We start from the raw sequence: 19,566 nt of genomic DNA on the forward strand, positions 1-19,566 counted from the left end.
CAGTTCATCTCCCACTGACTGCCACAATGGTGAGCGCAGTATATTTCCGTGCGGGCAGCGTTATGATGACATTGATGAGAACTTGAACTGACCAGGAGCCATCCAGGTTGAAACCGGATTGCCCCCTGGGTGGGAAGTGCGACACTCCAACTCCAAGAACCTGCCGTACTACTTCAACCCCTCGACCAAGGAGTCGCGATGGGAGCCGCCGCCGGGTACGGACACGGAAAAGCTCAAGGTGTTTATGGCAGAGAACCACAGCGGACCCGTGGGCATCGCGGGCCTACCGGCGGAGGGCAAGATTCGCTGCTCACATTTACTCGTCAAGCATCGCGACAGCCGGCGTCCGAGCAGCTGGCGCGAGGCCAACATCACGCGTACGAAGGAAGAGGCGATTGAGATCCTGCGCGGGTACGAGCGTCGCATTAAATCCGGGGAGGTACGCCTGGCGGATCTGGCCGTGACGGAGTCAGACTGCAGCTCTGCACGGAAACGGGGAGATCTGTAAGTACACACTCCCGCGAGTAGCAGGGGAACATCACTTCTCTACCTCGTCGACACGAGAAAGGATTCAAGGGCTCTAACTTTCAGGTTTTCCTACAGCGGATTCTTCGGGCGCGGCGAGATGCAAAAGGAATTCGAAGAGGCCGCCTTTGCACTCAAGCCCGGCGAGATCAGCGGCATCGTGGAAACGGCCTCGGGAGTGCATCTCATCGAGCGGTACGTGGACCGTCCCGAGGACTGGTATCAGTTATACCAGACTCAGCAGAGCTGATGCCGCTTCGGTGACAGTCTCCAGTAGGTGTGCACCTGTTAGATCCTACCCAGCAGATCCTCCTGCCGAATTGGATTGGATTGGTCTCATGTTTGCATATTGCATGGTCTTGTTGGGTTTGGGTTTGGTTCCGTGTACCGGTAACCCAGCATGCCGAGCGTACGAATTCAGACAAAAGTTATTTTCTCCCATCAAGTGCATGTAGACACTCGTGATCCGTGCTTGTCGCATCCTCCCTACTAGAGTATTGCTATGAGAAAGCCGATCACGTCTTCACGAACTTCTTTGTGTCATGTTAAGAGCCGCAGCCCCGGTCAAGATCCTCTCTGAGCATCACCACTCGCTGACCCGACTACATAGGTCATCCTAAAACACAAACGTCTCCTCCGTCTTTCCCTGGCGTTACGTCCAGCCTCACCCTGACGTCCAGTGAGAGTCTGACTTTCATTCTACCCGGCAACCGTGCGACCGTTCATTATGGGGGACAGCCCAGAGTTTTCCAGGGTTAAAACCCTTCTTCTCTTCCTCCATCCCACGTCTCCTACAAATCTGCACAATCCTGCACACAAATCCCACTCAGAAAACTCCTTCTCCCCAAGGTAGCATGGACTACTCCGTGCCAAACGACCTCCTTGAGGAGTTCAGCACGGGCGGACTTCTTGATGTCACCATGGACGACCTTCATGTCCTTCAGAACCTGGGCTCGGAGGACCTGTTGGACGAAAACATCCACCAGACCCTGAGCATGACCGGATTCGCGCAGATCGAGCCTGAAGGCATGATTGTGAACCTGGACGAAGGCGGTAACTCCTCTGCTGGTTCCTCGGAGGACACGCTGATCCTCCCGGAATCGACGGAGAGCAGTGCCTGGTCGGGCCAGACGTATTCGCCGCCGGAGCCTCTCCATATATGCCGTGTGCCCGGCAACCACGGCCGGGCTAGGGGCAGGGTGGGAGGCAGACGGCAGCCTGCAGTTCCCGCCAGTGGTATTCCCGCCAATGGTGTTTCCGCCGGTGGTGCCTCTGCCGGTGGTACTCCCACCAATGCTGTTTCCGCCGGTGGTGCTCATGCTGGTGCTGTTCATGCCGGTGTTGCTCATGCCGGTGTTGCTCATGCCGGTGGTGTTCATGCCGGTGGTGCTCGTGCTGGTGGTGTTTCCACCGGTGGTGCTCATGCCGGTAATGGCAGTGGCAACGGCACCAGGAATGTGAACGCAGCAGCCAGCGCATCCAACGTGGTTCTTCCCCCGTTGGCCGATTGGTATGATGCCACGCCAGACAGGATTGCACAGCAGTATATATATGGCATGACTCCGCTGTACGAAATACTGAATACGCTGGCCTGCCACGAACGTGATGCGGTTGACGCCACCAACCGGTTGGTGCGGCTGCTCGATCGCCGGTACCAGGCCCTGTGCCCGCCCACGCACGAGAAGTTCAATACGCACTGCTTTGCGGTTGCCTGGCTTCTTGAATTCAGGCGGGCGAAGCAGCTTGGCTCCTCCTCTGACGGAAACAACAACACCATCGCCAACAACAATGCGGGGGGAGGAAGCAACAATAACAACAACAACATGGCAGCCGCCACCGTCGCGGTCATGTCCTCCGTGATCAACGCAGACATCCACTTAACCGCCACCGCCTACCCCCTCTCCGGCGAAGAGCTGGGACAGCATATCCAGCAGCAGGAAGAGTTCTACCGCAGCACCATGAGCGCCGACAGCGACACGGATGTGCCCCAGCCGCCTCCGGTCCCCCAGTTGCCGCAGCCGCCACGTATCCCGTGGTCCATGATCCGCAACGACATCGTGCTCGACCGTGAGGCGTATCAGAACTTCGTCACAATGGTCTTCCTCTTCCGCTACATGTACATCACCATGACCTGGAAGCGCTGGTGCATCATCCGTAACGATACCGAGGAAGCCATCATGTCCCGCCGTTACCTCTCCGAACCGGATATGTGTAAGCTCCGCATCTGGTGGCAGGAGTTCCGTCGTGGGTGCGAGGACTGGGAGCGCATCATCTTCGATATGCGCATCCCGACCTTCGATGACATGGTTCGTGAGGTTCAGGAGATGATGGCGGATGCAATTGACTTCAATGCGTGACTTGATGATGCTATGGTCGACTCTGATTCTTTGTCATGAACACAAAGTGTGATGCTCTTGTTGCTGCTTGTCTGGAGCTGTGATGTTTTGTGCTGAAGCAATGATAATTTCCTCAAATGTTGTTGCCTGTTCCTCCTCCTGATTTGAGTGTCGATGATGTGACAGCTCCCACAAAAAGTGCAAAATTTCAATGAAAAAAAGAAAAAAAAAAAAGTTTACGTTCGTTGATTATGGCCTGGCACTGTAGTACAAAAACTAAGTCACGTGGACATGGAACCCTACAATCACGTGTCGATCCAGCTCAGCTCAGACTGGCATTCAGCCGTTCAAGTCTCGATGTGATGGCATCAATCACAGCGGATCTGCATAGTCATTAGTAGCCTTCAATAGTTGAGCGACAATTGTAGCACTTACTCTCGCTCCACCATCCTCATTGCATCCGACACCTTGGCTCGCTGCAGCCGCTCTGGGATCCGAGCTGGACTTGGATTCTCGGCCGGCGCTTGTTCCGCATCGGTTCGTCTCGACTCGGCAAGGAGCTGCTGAGCAAGAGACTTGGCCTGTGAACGCACATTATTAGCCTGACCACAAACGTAAAAGGAGAAGGTGGAACGTACAATCTCTAATCTCTGCTTCAGCGTTTGTTTCCCTTGCTCGTCCGTTTCCTCCTCGATCGACTGGGACAAGGCCTGCACTTCACGGAACCACGCCTGCTCTCGGTCGCTCAGCGGCCTACCGCCTAGCTTCGCAATCTTATTGCGAAGTTCCGCATGGCGCCGCACGAGCTGTTCCTGCCTCGCCCTGGCGGCCTCGAGCCGTGCATTGATGGACGCCTCGCTGCGAGAACCCTCATGACGGCCCCCGTGCTCGTCAATCGAGCTTGACACGTTCCGGATCCGCTCCGCGATCGTCGCAATATGCTCGAGCTGATCTCGCATCTCCGCACGGAGCCGCTCGCAGCGCCGGAAGAGATCCGCAGCCGCCCGTTCGAGCACGCCAGTGTGAGCGGATAGCACCCGGTGAGCGGCCGCGACGATATCCAGAGTCGCGGGCGACAGGCGTACTTGTTCGCGGAGGGTTGATCGGTGTCGATGCGGGACATGGTCTTCGACAAAAGTCCGCAGCGGGCCGTCTGCGTAGAAAATCGCGGGGACTTGGTAAGGGGCACGACGCGGCTTGAGGAGCAGCGAATCTTGTGCCGCAGCAAGTTCCGTTTCTTCCCCAAGGGATCGGGACATTGAAGATAGCATGGCACGCGACGGCTCATCGAGGATTGCGGCCTGGGGGCTTGAGCCACGATAAGTGAGGAGAAGGTATCCCAGGTCGTAGTCGGCAAAGACCAAGGAAGCGGACAGGTGATTCGGAGTCTCGGCTGTAGAGATGTCGCTCTCATTCACCTGGATGATGAGCTCCCGGAGCGCAATGTTGCCGTCGCAGAGCACGCCAATGCGGAAGGCTGAACCCGCGGTATCTTCCGCTTGAAACTCCGCTTCTAGTCGCTGTGCCCATGCGGACAGCGACAGGAAAGCAACGTTATTCGCCGTGGTCAAAAAGAAATTATAGCGAGAATACATATCCTTGGTAAACACTGGCCACGCATGCGGCTCCCGAAGATTCTCCCGCACAGTATCCAGAGACTCTAGGAGCACGAGGTCGGCAGGCTCAGACAGAGAGGTGGTGAACGTAGTGGCTTTGGCCTCGGGCAGCCACTGCCCCTCAACACCCTCCGTTTCCAAGCAAATGTGGACTCGTCCGCTTCTCGTGGACACGCAAATCACGGTGGCAGATAGACCCTCTTTCTCATCTTCGGCCAATGCCCCTTCGTCCTCCTCGCCGGTCATCAGCGCCTCCGTGTCGAGCTTGGCGGGAATCACCAGCAGATCCGTGACTTCTAGATCATCCACTTGATCCCCTACGTCAAAATGAAAGGGCCCCTGTAAACGGGGGATGGCACTCGGATTGCTGGGGCGAGTGAGAACGTCAAAATCTGGCACCAACTCGGACTCGGGTGCCGCCTCCTGCTGGTCGATTTCCTTGAGCCATTCGAACTGCTGCCGGCAAGCGGTCAGCTGGTCTGCGAGCTCGGGATCCGACTCGTCCTCTTCGGCTGCAGCCAGTTTCGGTACGATCGAAGCGGACAAGGAAGGGATCGTTGCGGGCGGGGCCTGCCATTTCGACGGCAGCAACGGGCACAGGGCGTAAATGTCACCGGGTCGCATGGCAACCCACAAAGTCATAGGAGCCCATGCATCCTCTCCCTCGGCGGCATCCCCGCCGAAGCACGCGGACGCCACTTCCATATCGAACGAGTCTGCAGAGAAACCTCTGTTCTTCCCGAACCCCGGCGGCGAAAAGTCCTGGTCGCACGAGGTCCCATCCACGAGCTTCTTCAGATCGATGGCCAGCGTCGGTCGGTCAAACGACCAATGATTGTTGCGGTCCAGTTCCCACACGCGAACGGCGGCATCGGCGGTGACGGTCACAATGCACCCACCAAGAGCGGAGTGCACGCCCAGCGGATGCCAGATGGCAGAGACAACGGGAGACTCCGGAATGACATGAGTCGTCGGCCCAAGTTGATACGTCTTCAGGCGGATCGGAGAACGATCGGCCGCGACAAGATGCGCAGAGTCCGGCAGAACAGCGATATGCACTGTATGGGCCGTGACAATCGCCATGAAGGCACCGTTGGGCGAGACGACCAACTGGCGAATCTGGCCGTAGACCGGCACCGTCAAGACCTGGACACTATTAGCCTGGGCGCTCAAAATCTCAACCCTGCAGAGCTGCGCTCACCCTCCATTGTTGGCTGGCGTCCGCTTCAGGAGGCGCGAACTTTGCGCTTTTCTTCTTCGACTGCAGCCCGGTGTGCCAATGCTCCTTAAGCGTCGTCAAATTCGCCCACCGGATCTGGTTGTCTACCACGGCGAAGATTTCCGTACCCCGGCGCGCAAGCGTGCGCTGCGGTCCAACATAGTCGTCGGTCTGTGGCTCTTGTGCAGCTGGTTTCCCGGCCGATTTGCCGGTAAAAAAGGACGCGCCTGGCGACGGGCGGCAAAGCCACGGCGGCGTATGACTGATCACTTTGGGCATTGTTGCGGCGAGTCGTTTGTTCAGCGAGCTGACTTGACGACACGAGCTCGTAGAACCCGTTGATCCTCACAACACGCCAAGATAAAATACGTTGAAACTCATTTCAGATGTCTATTTTGGAATGCACTATGTCTTATTTGGTAAGTATGTACCTCTAGCTTAAACCTAGCTTAGTCAGTTCCGGGCCAGCTCAACTTCACGTGGAAGAAACCCCGTCAACTGTCCTCACCACAGCACCGCGACAATGTGGACGCATAACAACACTGTCTCGCGCTTGGACAAGCCCAGCGCGTACTATCAGAGCAAGGTAGGTTTCTGTCATGTTGACCTAGCGTCGCTGTGCTTTGCTGACCCGTTTCTGCGCAGAGCAAGCGACGCCGGCTCGAACTTGAAGGCTTGTCGGACAAGGCCGATAAGATCGACGACCCGGTTGCCCTGCTCAAAGACGCAACCACTCTCTACGTGGGGAATCTGTTCGTACTACTCTCTAGGTCTGGAGGTGGGCGCAGCAGCAGGGTCTGACAATGAGCGGGCAGGTCATTCTACACCACCGAGGAGCAAATCCATGAGCTGTTTGCCAAGTAAGTGTCGATGCGCGAGGAAGATGGAATACACGAGGATGCTTACCTGTGTAGATGCGGAGAAGTAAAGCGGCTCGTTATGGGCCTTGATCGATACGCCAAAACCCCTTGCGGATTCTGCTTCGTCGAGTACTACACGCACCAGGACGCTTTGGACTGCCTCAAGTACATTGGAGGAACCAAGTTGGATGAGCGAATCATCCGCACGGATCTGGATCCAGGGTTTGTTGAGGGGCGACAGTACGGGTATGTCTTCTGGATCTTTGAGATAGAATTTTAAACAGGAATGTTGGCTAATTCGCACCAGCCGTGGTAAGTCTGGCGGTCAGGTACGGGACGAATACCGTGGCGAGTACGATCCCGGGCGAGGAGGTTACGGACGCGCAATCGCAGAACAGCGGAGAAGGGAAGAAGAGGAGTACGGGAGATACAGGTAGGGTTAAAATCTCAGGCGCGCTGTGGATTTGTCTATGTCTGGCGCATGGTATTCTACAAGAATGGGAAAACCTTCATTTGCGGTCACAAGTGTCCTCATCGCAATGGTAGTTGAGCTGCCCCCTGTCGTTTGTGGACCGCCTCCCGGACTTGACGAAGCCACCACAGGTGGATCCGAGGGTCATCTGTTAGCTCTGGGTGGAAGCTGGTTCCAAAGACGTTTCCCTGCTTGACAGCGACGATATCACCCGCGTCCTTCTCGGCGTCGATGGTGACGCCAGTCTGCTCGGTGAGACGCGCCGCCCTGCCGGGAAGCTTTGCCAGCACTTCAACCGAGCGATCCTTGTCGGCCGACGGACCCTGATCCTGAACCGGGCGAGATGGCGCTACGACTGTGTCACTGTCATCCCGCCGACTCTCCTCGGCCTGATGGGGGAGGATCCTCTCCACAACCGGCGCACGGATGAAGATGCCATTGAACGGGCCCGGGGGCCCCGCGCATCGCCCGCATCATCAGCGAGAAAATCCAGCGTCAATGGCGTCTGAAAGCTCTCCGTCTGCCGGCCAAAATGGTTCCTGTTAACCCGCACGTTCAGTCCGCCAATGAGCTCCTGTCCTCCCTGTTTTGTACGATTCGCGGACTCGGCGAGCAGGATCAACCCGGCGCAGGTACCCCAGGTCGGTTTGCGATGGACTCTGCGGGAAATAACCAGGCATTGTTCAGCTGGAGCTGGTACGGGTGAACTGGCTGGGGAAGGCGACTGACTTGACAAAATCCCGTAACGGCTCCAGCAGGCCTGATCGAGCGGCGACAAGAGCAATCGCCGTGCTCTCACCGCCGGGTACGATCAACGCATCGCACTGATTGAGTTCCGCTGTGGTCCGGACTTGGATGAATTGCCAATGGTCCGATGAGTCTAAAAGTTTCGCGGCTCTGTTCAGGCGCTGTAGATGTTCGTAGAAGGCACCCTGCAGAGCAAGGACGCCGACAGTGATCTCCATTGCGTCTGCTCCGTACTTGCTTCTTTGGAGACCTCGAGTCTTGACTCATCGCATCAACCTTTACCAACAGGCCCTACAATGTATCAATCAAAAATTCTGCCACCGCCTTGATTGCAAACGATGCAAATAAATGCAAAAAGTGCAAACAAATATTTTGCCCGGGTTATTCAACATCAATACCAAAGCATCTAGCCAATTGGGCCAGTGGGTCAGAGCGACATTGGAGTGAGAATCAGCGTATAGATGCCCCGACGGACGAGTTTCCATGGCCGCCGACACCAGGCTCACACGATGGTACATTGACGTGCGGCCGCTGGCGGCATCCCCCTCGCTGCCCCTCCTTGAGACGCTGAAGCCCGCGGACCAGGAAGCGGTCAAGCGATTCCTGCGGCCGGCCGACCGGCACATGAGCCTGGCGTCAAACCTACTGAAATACCTGTTCGTTCACCGAACATGCCGGGTTCCGTGGCGTGAGGTGACCATCAGCCGGACACCGGACCCGCACCGCCGGCCATGCTTCATTGCGCCGGCGGGGAAGTCCCCGCATGTCGAGTTCAATGTCAGTCACCAAGCATCATTGGTAGTGCTGGCGGGGTGCCTCGTTCCGGGTGGGCAGCAACCACATAAAACAGCCATTCCTGCTCCCCCGGTGCTGTCGAATCCGTCCGCCACGCCCCAGGTGGGCATTGACATTACCTGCGCGAACGAACCGTCGCGTGGGGGCGCAGACCGCCGGCCGAAGACGCTGGATGCACTGGCTGAATTTGTCGACGTCTTTGCCGAGGTGTTTTCGCCGCGGGAGCTGACAATGATGAAGGAAGCGCCGCGGGCGGAGCCGGTCGAGGAGTCGGAGGCGGTGGAGAGAGGGCTCCGGCTGTTCTACGCGTACTGGGCGCTCAAGGAGGCGTATATCAAGATGACGGGTGACGCGTTACTGGCGTCGTGGCTGAGAGAGCTCGAGTTCACGAACGTGCGTGCGCCGGAGCCTGTGCGGGAAGAAGAAGCTGGAACGCGATGCGGTCCGCCGTACCGCGACGTGCAGATTTGGCTGAGTGGGCGGCGCGTGGAGGATGTGCGGATCGAGCTCGTTGCGTTCGAGCGGGACTATCTCGTGGCCACTGCGGCGAGGGGCGGTCAGGTGGGTGCGGCTGCGGCCAGGGCTGGCGAGGGGGACTCCTGGAGAGAGCTGCAGGAGATTGATATTGAGAGGGATGTCGCTCCCTGCGCGAGGGGAGAGTGCCGGTGTATTGACCGATGACCATGCAAGCGTCATGATACTTATATACCATTGAAGAATATATCCCGGAAATGATATATACACAAAGTACTTTTATCGCCTCGAAGCTACAGATACTTCCTCAACCTCGCAAGCCAGGGTCGACGACGTGATGACGTGTCAATACCCAGGGGAGCCTGAGGAGTCTCCGCCGACCTAGCCTGACCGCCTCCCACGGTGACGGTCAACAGCCGGGGATTCGGATCAAACACACTCCCCGACTGATCACCCGCCGACTCCGGCCCAACATCATCATACGGGAACGCATACCCGCGATGATCGATATTCAGCTCATGCACAATCCTCGCATAATGATTCGTAATCCGATGCTGATAGTAACTCCCCACCTCCTCGTTATTTGGCTGCACGGAATTCTTGTGAAGCGTCGAGCGATTGAACGCCGCCGCGAGACGCGCCGACACCGCGTCCCTGGCCGGGTTCCCCGACGGTGTAAAGGGCCCCGTACTGCAACTGAAGATGTCCGCAGCAGCAGGCTTAGAGTACGTGCCGATGCCGTTCCCAAAGTCGAGCAGGCCGGAGGCGGCACGGGCCTGCACGTCACCCCAGGATGCCTGCGTATTGACAGTCAGCGGGGTTTTGGTGTATTTGGCCCAGACCTCGTCGACGTAGGGCTGGTAGAAGCCGTTGAAGAGCGCGGGGTCCTGCGCACGCGCCGTGTTGGGGCTGACAGCGCGTAGGTTGCCACCACCACCACCACCACTGCGCGTCACGATCAACCGATCCCATCCCACCCCCGGATCGCGGTTGTGCTGTTCGCGCAGCGCTGCGCAAACGCGGTCCAGCCCATCGGCTGGAAGACCCGCGACATGGCGCGATTCCCCCGCAGCATTCGTCAGAGTCAAAGCGACGGGCAACGCCGCCACGAAATCCACGTAGGAGATATTCGCGTAGAGCTGCGCTGAGTTGAAGGTAAACTCGCAGAATGTCCAGTCGAGCTCAATGTTTGGATCGGACGGGTTCATCACGGACGGCTCGACCAGCGCCGGGCCGGGGTTCAGGAAGAACGAGAGGCGGGCATCGCGCACAAACCAGAGACGCGCGCCGGCGAGATGCGGGACGGTGACGTTGACGGAGGAACCGGGGCTGCCTAGTGGGATAGCGCAATCAACGGCCAGCGGCGACAGGGTTTGAGATGGCGACGTAGGATAGTAAGGCGTGCGGCCATCGGCTTGGAGCAGAAAGAGGGCGTTATCGTGGTCGATGGCGCGACCGGTGATGTAAGCGAAAACGTTGGAGGATGAGGTGCGGTTTTCGAGTGCGATACTCAGGGTACTTTCTGTTTGACGAGAAACCATTATGTGAAGGTAGACAGCAGGTAGTACGTTGTGGCTAGTTAGGGCTAGATGGTTGCACTAGACTCGACTGTTTATTTCGATTTGATCTGAGGCTCATCCGAACCCTAGATCCTTGATATATTGCATGCATGTCTGACTGTGCGGGATTTCGTCGATCAAGATGCGATGGCAACCATCCTCCGCGTGACGATCTGTGCGACTCTGCACAGGGCTGTGACCAGGTCACAAGCCATTGACGTGGACCTCGGTGGTGTCCATGAATCGTCTCTCATTCAAGGGTATAGTACGTAGTAGTAGTATCGACATGCAGTAATGATATCATCCAAGCCATTCACATCCAGTGCTACGGCGCCAATCTTCAACACTCGAACCAACCCATCCGCATCAATGCAATCAAAATTCGACGGCCGTCGACGACGCTTTTTGGGGTTCATCTGCCAGCGGCGTCGACGAATGCGACATGGAGGTTATCGTCTGCAGCATGAGCTGCCGGGTGTCCTTGGTGAGCTGGTCTACATCGGCGGCGGTCAAGCCTTTGGTTTCGATGGGAGGGAGCACTGTGCGGGTTAGCATAGATGCAGAGTAGCAAAACTCCCCGAGACTGAACCCACCCTTCACGCGGATCGTGCCCGCATTGAACCGCATCGCCCGAATGTTCAGGACATGGGCGTAATTCTCCACGACAATAGGGACGATCGGCACCCCGGCCTGGACGGCCAGATGAAAGGCGCCCTTCTTGAAGGGCAGCAAGTCTGGCTTATCCGAGTAGCTGCGGGTACCCTCGGGGAAGATGTAGACGCTCTGCTTATGCGCCCGCATCTCTCGGGCCGCGCCCTCAAAGGCCTTCAGAGCCGTCTCGCGATTCGCGCGGTCGATAAACACCGTGCCGGACAGCGCCATGAACCAGCCCAAAAAGGGCACATGGCGCAGGGACTTCTTGGCCGTGACGCTGCAGTACGGCGGGAAGATGGTGCCAAGCATCAGCACGTCGAGCTCCGTCTGGTGGTTGCCGATGAACACCGCCGGCCGCGTCGACAGGTACTTCTCGCCCTCGACCACCTCGAACCGCACCCCGGTCGTGTAGCGCATCACCCACTTGAAGCTGCGCGCGGTTGCCCACTGCGAGACCCGGCCGTAGCCCACCGCCCGCAGCACGAGCGACGCGACCACCCCGTACGTTGCGCACACCACCAGCGACGCGTACGACGACAGGCAGCGGGCCACGAAGCCGGCCTTGGGGAATTTGATCGAGGCTGCGAACAGCGACGCCGTCAGCGCCACGTAGGATGCGACGCCTGTCACGAGGTAGCTGAGGATCGCCATGGTGGGAGGTTGCTGGATCGAGGGTGCGGGGGCAGAAGCAGCTTCCGGAGCGTCTGACGGGGTTCGATCAGGGTTGCCGTCAGGCGCAGGCCATATCTTGGTTCAATGGGCAATGATTGTTCGTTGTCGTAGGCGTTTTTCTAGATTTTTTTTTTTTTCGTTTCGAACCTCGGGTTTACTTCACCGCCGAATTCGATACGCTTATCAAGGATAACTAGTTATACAAAATCTCAAGGTTATACTCCGTACTCTAACTTGAACTGATCTCAGTTCTCAACTACTCGTACTCCAGCTCTCTCAACCTACCTAGTAGGTAAAGCTTGCTTTGTTTGATCTGGTGGTCATCTCGTCAATCAAGCCCTGATGCGGATCATAGTAACTGTGAAGGTGCGTCTCAGGAGCACTTATCCTGGTTATCAAGCCAAGTCGTTCTAGATAACTCAGACCGAATACAAGCATTAAGCATTTCTAGTAATAATCACGGCTATCCATTGCATCAAGAATAAGCGCAAAGAGCAATATCACAATACTGTACAAGCACCCGCTTCCCGCTACAAACAACCCCGAACTCCAGACCAATGTCTTATGCCGAACCCATCCGTAACGCCGAGCCCCCGAGTCACGATGCATCTTTCCGGAGCAAAAGAAGCAAACGGCCTCCGAGAAAAGAATCAAGCTATCAATAGTTAGGCAATGTCCGCCTCCTGGTCCTCCTCCTCATCAAGTGTCTCCATTGCGTCTTTGATATACTGCGCCGCCTGAAAAACCGTTAGTAAACGGGAAAGATCCTCACCAGGTCTAGATCACTCACCTTTGGATCCAGATTGAGCGCAGTCGTAAAATGCTTGATGGCGTTCGCCTTATCATGAAGCATCTTGTACACCTTTCCCAGCAGGTAGTGTACATTGGCCTCATCGGGCGCAATGTCTTTGAGTAATTTGAGCTCTGCCAGTGCAAGCTTCAGCTCCTGCAGCTTCATCAAAGCCCGCGCCTTCCGGAACCGAACCAGGACTGAATGCGGCGCCAGAGACGACGCCCGCCCGTACTGGATCAGCGCCGCCTTCGGGTTGTTCATCTTCTCCAGCACCAGACCGATGCAGCAGACAAGCACCGCGTTGGTCGGGTTGATGCTGGCCGCGTTGCGGAAATGCTGCTCGGCATACTCCAGCTTACCCATCTTCTCGTATACCGTGCCCAGACCGTACCATGCATTGTAGTGGCGGCTGTCCGCGCTGATGCCTTTTCGGTAGGCTTCCAGCGCCTTGTCGTATTCCTCGCTGGCCACGTATTCGTGTCCTTGCAGCGTGAAGGCATACGCGAACGTCGGGTCCAGTTGAGTGGCTCGCTTGAAGCACTTGATCGCCTGGTCGTGATCCCGCTGGTGGGAGAACGAGTTGCCCACGGCACACCATGCCTGGGGAGACAGCCGATCGATTTCCATCAGTTCGTGAGCGAGATACGCCAGCTCTACGTCGTTCTTGAGGTGCCACAGCACCGTCGAATAGATCTCCATGTCCTCAAGTCTTGATGGCGCCAGCGCTTTCACGCGAACAAAGTACCGCTCAGCTTCTGCGTACAGCGCCTGTTCGTAGTACGATCGCCCAATCTGCGCCAGCACCCACGGAGTGTCCCGCTGTGGCTGCGGCAACGAATTGAATATTTGAATCGCCTCCTGGCAACGGTACCGCGACAGGCAAAAGTACCCTGACGCAAGCTTGGAGAAGAGATCGAGGAGCCAGCTCAGCGCTTCAATTTCCTTTGACCGATCCGTCGCGGCGCTCTTGACCTGCGTACTTGTTGCGCTGCCACTGCTGGCCGTCGCAGTGGAGCGCTGGTCTTTGCCGTCTGTCTCCGATCCATCCGCCGTTGCCTTCCGACTCCCACTTACAACCCGGCCGGTGGTGGACGTGGCCGCTGTGCGACCCTTTGTTCCCGTCGCGCGCGCTTTCTTGATCTCTCTACCTTCCCTGGGCGCCAGAGCACTAGTGGCCAGTTTGCTGGTTGTCGGTCGGATTTGATTGAAGAGTCGAACGCTGCGTCGCTGAGGGGCTCCGGGCTCCGGCGGCTGTTGCGGCGCAGGGTGAGCGGCCTGGCCAGAAACCGTCCGCTTGCGATCTCCAACTTGCGGAGCGGGAGCAGACTCCTTCTCGATGTGTACATGACTGGGTTCATCATCCGCCTTGGATCGGGTCCGCGACTTTACAGTCGTCTTCATCTTAGGCGGTGGATCGGAATAATCGATCTGCTGAATGGTACGGTTTCGACGTGCCGGCGCAAGGGAAGGATCCCATGTGCCGTCTGCGGTCGTCCCGCGGGCATCCTCAGATTCGGAGGGAACCGGTGTCTGCGACCCCTCGCGGAGAACTGTTGCGTTCTGAGAGGTGAAGCTGACGGTGCTGCCATTCAGCTTCTCCCAGAGCGCGGAGCTGCCGTACGAGGCTTGATCGCCCTTGGATGCACTCGATGTGAAGGGATCGAGGTTGGGATTCGTGTTCAGCTGGGTCTGCAGTGGACCATGGGCGGATGCGCTCTTCTCGGAAAGGGACGACGTCTCCACTGGAGGTGCCGCAGTAAGCACTGCAGCCAGTTCCGGAGTCATCCGGTAGACGTTTGGTACGCGCACGTTCACACCTGTCACGGTCAGTCAATGCTCTCGCTACTGGATGTCTCCCAGTAACAATTGTGTGCACTCACCCATATCGCACAGACCGAGAAAGGCATCCCACATGAAGGGATTGAGCTTTAAAGCCTCTACGTAGCATTCAACGGCCTTGTTGACATCCTTATACGCCTGCCATAGTTTTCCTTGCAGGCAAAGTACTGCAGCCGCGTCCGGCAAATGTTGACGGCGTGTTTCACTATGGCGGTCTGCAGAAAAAGGTGAAGCTTGCTGTCAGCGCTTGACTCCCGCATTCGGACCAGATGGAATCGTACTGAAGTAATTCTTGTTTGCCCAGAGGCTCTTGCTCCGCTCCAGCGCGGTGATACCTTCGATATACTTGCCCAAGTCCAGACATGCTTGAGCATATACATAGGAGCAACCTACATGTGTGCCGCGCGACCCTGAACTGCGACTGTACTCCCAGGCGGCTTTGGGCTGCCCATTCAGCAAGTGACAGAGGGCGAGAAGATACGAAGCTTCTGAAGACCGGGGTTCGTAGGCGTGAAGGCGGCCGGCGAGAAACAGCGCATTGCGGATGAGATTGTTGTCCAGATGGTAGTAAATGAGCTGCCGGAGCTGGCTGGATATGTGAGACGAGGAGGGAGCCATGTTGTGCTATCAAGCGTAGACACGCCGCCAATTGACGGCAACAAGAATCGGCAGCGAGCAGCGGAGGAAGAATAGGTGACTGGAGATAGAATATGTGAGGAGAATCGTCCCATGGACCAAACAAACAACACGTTGAGCAAACTCCGAGCAGAGACACCGGCGTTGCAAAGGCAACAATTGGCGGCTGGAGTCGTGTTTGTTGACAAAGGACGCGCTCAAATGCGTGGCTCGGATGCAGTTCTGTTCACCAGAAAAGCGTTGCCAGGTGACCGGCAGCCCTCTTCACTGCCCAAATCTCACTTCGCAGTTACCTTGTTATTGTGTGCCAGGCAGCGCTTGGGTCCAGGCAACCCCCAGCCTTTTCGTACAAGGATTGTCCAAGGTCACAGAGAGCGAACCCAGGCAGCTAGACAAACTTCGGCAGCGCGGGCAATCGCATCCCGAACGGGCAAGGAGAAACACGAGTCCACGGCGTTGGTTCGGGGGGAAGAGGGACCAGGAGCACGGGGGTTCGTGTTTAGACCGTGGTAATGATGTTTGGCTTTGGCGAGACCTCGGGGTGTGGCTGGTGATGAGGCGGGTTGTGGCGCGTGCTCTTAGTTACGAGGTAAGTTAAGTATGTACTTAATTGCCTGATTAGGTAATGATAGGTGTGCATTACTCCGTATGGCTGTTTGCGGCGAGCGCAGATGCAAATCGATTCCCTTCTACTCGCATAGATAAGATCGACGACACAATGGCACAGGTATGTTGTCTTCAAACTTGGCTTGAGAACCTGTCAATCTGACCGGATTGGGATCCCAGAAAGCGGCCAAATCCCTCGCCTCACGAAACACGGCCACCTTGAACCGCACCCATCTGATCACGTTTATCCTCCATACGGTTTTCTTGCTGCTACACTTCCTCTTTAATCGCCCGCGGTCCTTGAAACCATACTTTGCCCTTACCCTGCCGGCATTGGGCATTGAATTCTATCTCGAGCGTCTCGGGCGGCCTCGCTACCACTCTCAGGATGGCTCGCTGAGATCGGCCGGAGCGGACCTGGGGGCCCGCGGCCTGACCGAATACATGTGGGACGTGCTCTACTGGACCTGGGGCTGCATGGGTGCTGTCTGTGTGTTTGGTGACGGTGCGTGGTGGCTGTGGATTGCAGTGCCGCTGTACTCAATCTGGCTGGTGGTGACGACGGTATCTGGGATGAGAAAGAGTTTTGCTGGCCTGGGAGGTGTGGACGGCCCGGCGGCCCCAATGAGTAAGAGGCAGCAGAAGCTCGAGAAGAGGGGCGGACAACATGTGCAGTATCGATGAGGGATCTCTTTCAATTCCATCATGTTGTGCAATAAGAATACCGTCGAATAGAGCGTTGATTACCGAACAACAGGACCAGTAATGGAGACACATGATTCATCTCAACTTCTCATGTCTATGATACAAGATATACAAATACTATACTAATGCAGGGGTGTGGAAACATGAAAACAGCCGCCAACGAGCCCAAGAACTTTCACACTTGACATGGTACCCAACAGGCGTCAGTGACCGGACATTAAACAAAAATCACGACAAAATCTTGAGTGCAGTCGAGGCTTTCCAACAGGTTTCGACAGGAAAACCCCGAGATATGCCACATGGCGTTGGCCAAATCAACGCCGCTGTTCGAACAAATGAAACTAGATCACAGTTCGTCTTTGATCGGGCCCGCTGCGTTGTCGGCCGAGCCGTCAAAATCTTCAGAAGAGGCAGCTACATCCGTCGTAGAGCTGGCATGAGCTTCACTTGTATCGGGCGAAACGTTGTCCGTGGATTTTTGCCACCCGAGCGGTACTGCAGAAGAATCTTCATGTTCGGAATCTAACTGCTGGTCGTCGATGACTGGACTAGCCACGGTGGCGCTGCTGGTTGAGCTCGACGCTGCAGCGGCGCCGCTGGGTTTGCCCTGGCGTGCAGATTTAACACCTTCTTGCGCGGAAGAAATCGCGGCATCGATCTTCGAGCTGACAGCCTCGACATAACCTGGTTCAGTGTTCGGTAGCTCCCCGCTCACATCAGACGAGGCCACGGATGCGTCTGCCGCAGTAGGAGCTTCCTGATCGAAGAACCCCCCGCTTACATCGCCCAATGGGGACTCAGTTTGATCTTTTGCCTCCCCGACAACGTCCTCCAGGGACTGTGAAGGAGTGGCATCGCGGGACATTGGGGTGGTATCACCATCATGGCCCTCCTGCAATGTGGTAGACTCCATTTCCCCATTTACGCGTGTTTCGTGCGTGTCCGAAGAGACTTCTGGAACGTCACTTTCCTCACCGTCAGTCGCAGAGGCAGGAGTGACACCATCGCCGTCTTCGGGAATCGAATCGACCCCTTCATCGGGAGAAGTGGTCCCAGGCTTCGAAAGAGGCGGCGGTGGCTCCTCTCTCGTCTCAAAGTCGTCGCTAGCTTCACGCGCTGCGATTTTCCATTTCCCGACTTCTTTGAGTCTCGTCAGTTCCTTTGCTGCATCCTCAGCAATCGTCATTCCTCGGGAAAGAAGTTCGCCGGCGGCACCCTGGACCTCTTCGACTTTCTCGTGGTTCAATCCTGACTCGATCACTTCGCGCCGCCAGGCATCGAACTGCTTTCTCGTCGCGTGATACTTTGCCCAATCTTTGTACGTCACACCGTCCATCCAAGCCCAGCGCATGCCGATTTCCTGAAGGCCAAGATCACGGATACTATCGAGAACTTCCACCGTAGACCCTGCTGCTTCCAAGACCTTGCGTACTAGCTCTTGTTCGGAACTATTGTACCATTCCCTCAAAGCGTGGGTTCTGTTCCGGATGGCCATCCCAGCGGAGCGGACGGTTTCATTGAGCAACTGCAATGCCGCATCCTCGTCCTCTGGGGCTTCGTGAGGCGGTAGAACCTCGATGATGGTGTTGATTTGTGCCTTTACGTTGGAAAGCTCGCTGTCGATCACAGACTTCACGGCCTGAATGAGCGCCTCCCCTTGCTGTCGTGATGTCCCCTCCCAATGCTCCTCTGCGATCTCACGGACGCGGGCACTAAGATCTTCAATCCCATTATCGGCAGCACTGGCGAACTTCATCTGCCAGGTTTGCAAGTCCGAGGCAATTTGCTCCCGAGCGCTGGCGATTTTTTCCTCCGATGTACGAGAGGTTTTCTTTTGCACGGAAGCATCGCTAGAAGTCGCGCTGGGACGCTCGGATGAAACCGTCTCCCTTGGCACAGTCGACACAGGAGTAAAAGTGGTCGACGTCATCGAGGTTATGGAGCTATTATTGTTAGCAAACCGTCAAAGAACACTTGCTGCTCTTCGCTTACCTGGCGGGCTCGTCGACCGCTGTCCTCAGTTTCCTGCCATCACGGTACGACGCCAATCGCGCTCCAATCTTGACAAGCTGTGGCTCAACATTCTCCGAGTAGAGTCCTTTGACGTTGGGCCAAACCGTATCGCAGAGAAAGGTCACCAGCCAGGACCCTGCCCTCTGCGAGTATGGAATGGCAGCGTCGATAACGAATCCTTGTGCCGAGGTATACGCCTTGATAACGAGCAGTTTCGATCGGACATACAGAGGGCTGATAAGTTTTTCATGGATGGCCCTCCTCTTCGCTGCAATCGGCTGCCAATACGGTGACACGATATCCGCCGCATACCGAACATGTGAAGCTACGGTAGATTGATAAATGTCACCAGTCTGCTGTCGCGCCGACTGGAGCTTCGGCACAACAGTTGTCTGCCATTGTTCACGTCCATACCCAGCCACCTTGTTCAGCGCAGGTTCGGCATAACCGTCATAACCCTGTTTTGCCAGCCTGGAGGCTGGGACATAAACTCGCTCGCGGAAAGTGCGCACATACGGTGCGGCAGCGTCCACGTAGGGTGCCGCATACGTCTGATAGTAGGGATCCACGTAGGGGTCGACGTAGGACCGCGCAACCAGGTACGGTCGACACACGCGGGGAGACGACTCGCTCAATTTGTCGATGCTCGATGGGCAATGGAAGAACGGCGTAAGCACCGCATACCAAATAAACAGTCTAGAACCGACTTAGCTCCGAGTCACGTTGCGACGGAAAATTCTGCCTAACATACCTGACAATCAGGGCCACTGTCCAGCGCAGATAACCCGGACGGGATCGCGTCATCGTCGTCTGCTCCTGGTTCTCTGAGGCCCGTCCCGACGCAGTTTGTCCATTTTCCGACCCTGCCATTCTCTGGCCTGCGCGAACGAAGTGCCGCACCCAAAGTGTAGAGAATCCGGAGACGCCGCGCGTCTGTTCGTTCGATTCAATTCAGCCAGCGACCACAAGCGTCAATGCGAATGTTCATACCGCGGAAACGCAGCGACAGAAGCCGCGCTCGCTTCACGTCCCGAGCAGATATTAA

At 56.6% G+C, this 19,566-nt stretch overlaps 11 protein-coding genes across 11 annotated transcripts; 5 read left to right on the plus strand and 6 right to left on the minus strand.

Annotated features, from left to right (window-relative positions):
• Positions 1-26: 26 nt before the first annotated feature.
• On the plus strand, positions 27-802 carry VTN31DRAFT_336 (uncharacterized protein; the record flags this gene model as incomplete). The annotated part of the gene is made up of 4 exons (XM_069403630.1): positions 27-29; positions 107-504; positions 604-720; positions 793-802. 4 exons carry the CDS (start codon positions 27-29, stop codon positions 800-802), a joined length of 528 nt encoding a protein of 175 aa, XP_069263192.1.
• Positions 803-1,379: 577 nt separating this feature from the next.
• On the plus strand, positions 1,380-2,882 carry VTN31DRAFT_337 (uncharacterized protein; the record flags this gene model as incomplete). Its single annotated transcript, XM_069403641.1, has 1 exon — positions 1,380-2,882. One exon carries the CDS (start codon positions 1,380-1,382, stop codon positions 2,880-2,882), a length of 1,503 nt encoding a protein of 500 aa, XP_069263193.1.
• A 301-nt stretch (positions 2,883-3,183) lies between these two features.
• Positions 3,184-5,975, minus strand: VTN31DRAFT_338 (uncharacterized protein; the record flags this gene model as incomplete). Its single annotated transcript, XM_069403652.1, has 4 exons — positions 3,184-3,244; positions 3,297-3,442; positions 3,500-5,623; positions 5,679-5,975. The coding sequence occupies 4 exons, from the start codon at positions 5,973-5,975 to the stop codon at positions 3,184-3,186; spliced, it is 2,628 nt and encodes an 875-aa protein (XP_069263194.1).
• A 244-nt stretch (positions 5,976-6,219) lies between these two features.
• On the plus strand, positions 6,220-6,993 carry VTN31DRAFT_339 (uncharacterized protein; the record flags this gene model as incomplete). The annotated part of the gene is made up of 5 exons (XM_069403663.1): positions 6,220-6,282; positions 6,342-6,448; positions 6,512-6,556; positions 6,611-6,802; positions 6,864-6,993. The coding sequence occupies 5 exons, from the start codon at positions 6,220-6,222 to the stop codon at positions 6,991-6,993; spliced, it is 537 nt and encodes a 178-aa protein (XP_069263195.1).
• A 384-nt stretch (positions 6,994-7,377) lies between these two features.
• VTN31DRAFT_340 (uncharacterized protein) lies at positions 7,378-7,993 on the minus strand (the record flags this gene model as incomplete). Its single annotated transcript, XM_069403675.1, has 2 exons — positions 7,378-7,687; positions 7,758-7,993. 2 exons carry the CDS (start codon positions 7,991-7,993, stop codon positions 7,378-7,380), a joined length of 546 nt encoding a protein of 181 aa, XP_069263196.1.
• A 265-nt stretch (positions 7,994-8,258) lies between these two features.
• VTN31DRAFT_341 (uncharacterized protein) lies at positions 8,259-9,251 on the plus strand (the record flags this gene model as incomplete). Its single annotated transcript, XM_069403686.1, has 1 exon — positions 8,259-9,251. The coding sequence occupies one exon, from the start codon at positions 8,259-8,261 to the stop codon at positions 9,249-9,251; it is 993 nt and encodes a 330-aa protein (XP_069263197.1).
• Positions 9,252-9,337: 86 nt separating this feature from the next.
• Positions 9,338-10,585, minus strand: VTN31DRAFT_342 (uncharacterized protein; the record flags this gene model as incomplete). Its single annotated transcript, XM_069403697.1, has 1 exon — positions 9,338-10,585. One exon carries the CDS (start codon positions 10,583-10,585, stop codon positions 9,338-9,340), a length of 1,248 nt encoding a protein of 415 aa, XP_069263198.1.
• A 393-nt stretch (positions 10,586-10,978) lies between these two features.
• Positions 10,979-11,908, minus strand: VTN31DRAFT_343 (uncharacterized protein; the record flags this gene model as incomplete). The annotated part of the gene is made up of 2 exons (XM_069403708.1): positions 10,979-11,142; positions 11,197-11,908. The coding sequence occupies 2 exons, from the start codon at positions 11,906-11,908 to the stop codon at positions 10,979-10,981; spliced, it is 876 nt and encodes a 291-aa protein (XP_069263199.1).
• Positions 11,909-12,594: 686 nt separating this feature from the next.
• On the minus strand, positions 12,595-15,179 carry VTN31DRAFT_344 (uncharacterized protein; the record flags this gene model as incomplete). Its single annotated transcript, XM_069403719.1, has 4 exons — positions 12,595-12,666; positions 12,720-14,539; positions 14,603-14,776; positions 14,843-15,179. The coding sequence occupies 4 exons, from the start codon at positions 15,177-15,179 to the stop codon at positions 12,595-12,597; spliced, it is 2,403 nt and encodes an 800-aa protein (XP_069263200.1).
• A 736-nt stretch (positions 15,180-15,915) lies between these two features.
• On the plus strand, positions 15,916-16,487 carry VTN31DRAFT_345 (uncharacterized protein; the record flags this gene model as incomplete). The annotated part of the gene is made up of 2 exons (XM_069403730.1): positions 15,916-15,924; positions 15,984-16,487. The coding sequence occupies 2 exons, from the start codon at positions 15,916-15,918 to the stop codon at positions 16,485-16,487; spliced, it is 513 nt and encodes a 170-aa protein (XP_069263201.1).
• A 367-nt stretch (positions 16,488-16,854) lies between these two features.
• On the minus strand, positions 16,855-19,391 carry VTN31DRAFT_346 (uncharacterized protein; the record flags this gene model as incomplete). The annotated part of the gene is made up of 3 exons (XM_069403741.1): positions 16,855-18,451; positions 18,501-19,217; positions 19,273-19,391. 3 exons carry the CDS (start codon positions 19,389-19,391, stop codon positions 16,855-16,857), a joined length of 2,433 nt encoding a protein of 810 aa, XP_069263202.1.
• Between the last annotated feature and the right edge of the window lie 175 nt (positions 19,392-19,566).

This window comes from Thermomyces dupontii (genome assembly GCF_041956625.1).
Source record: "Thermomyces dupontii strain NRRL 2155 unplaced genomic scaffold VTN31scaffold_1, whole genome shotgun sequence".
Lineage (NCBI taxonomy): Eukaryota > Fungi > Ascomycota > Eurotiomycetes > Eurotiales > Trichocomaceae > Thermomyces > Thermomyces dupontii.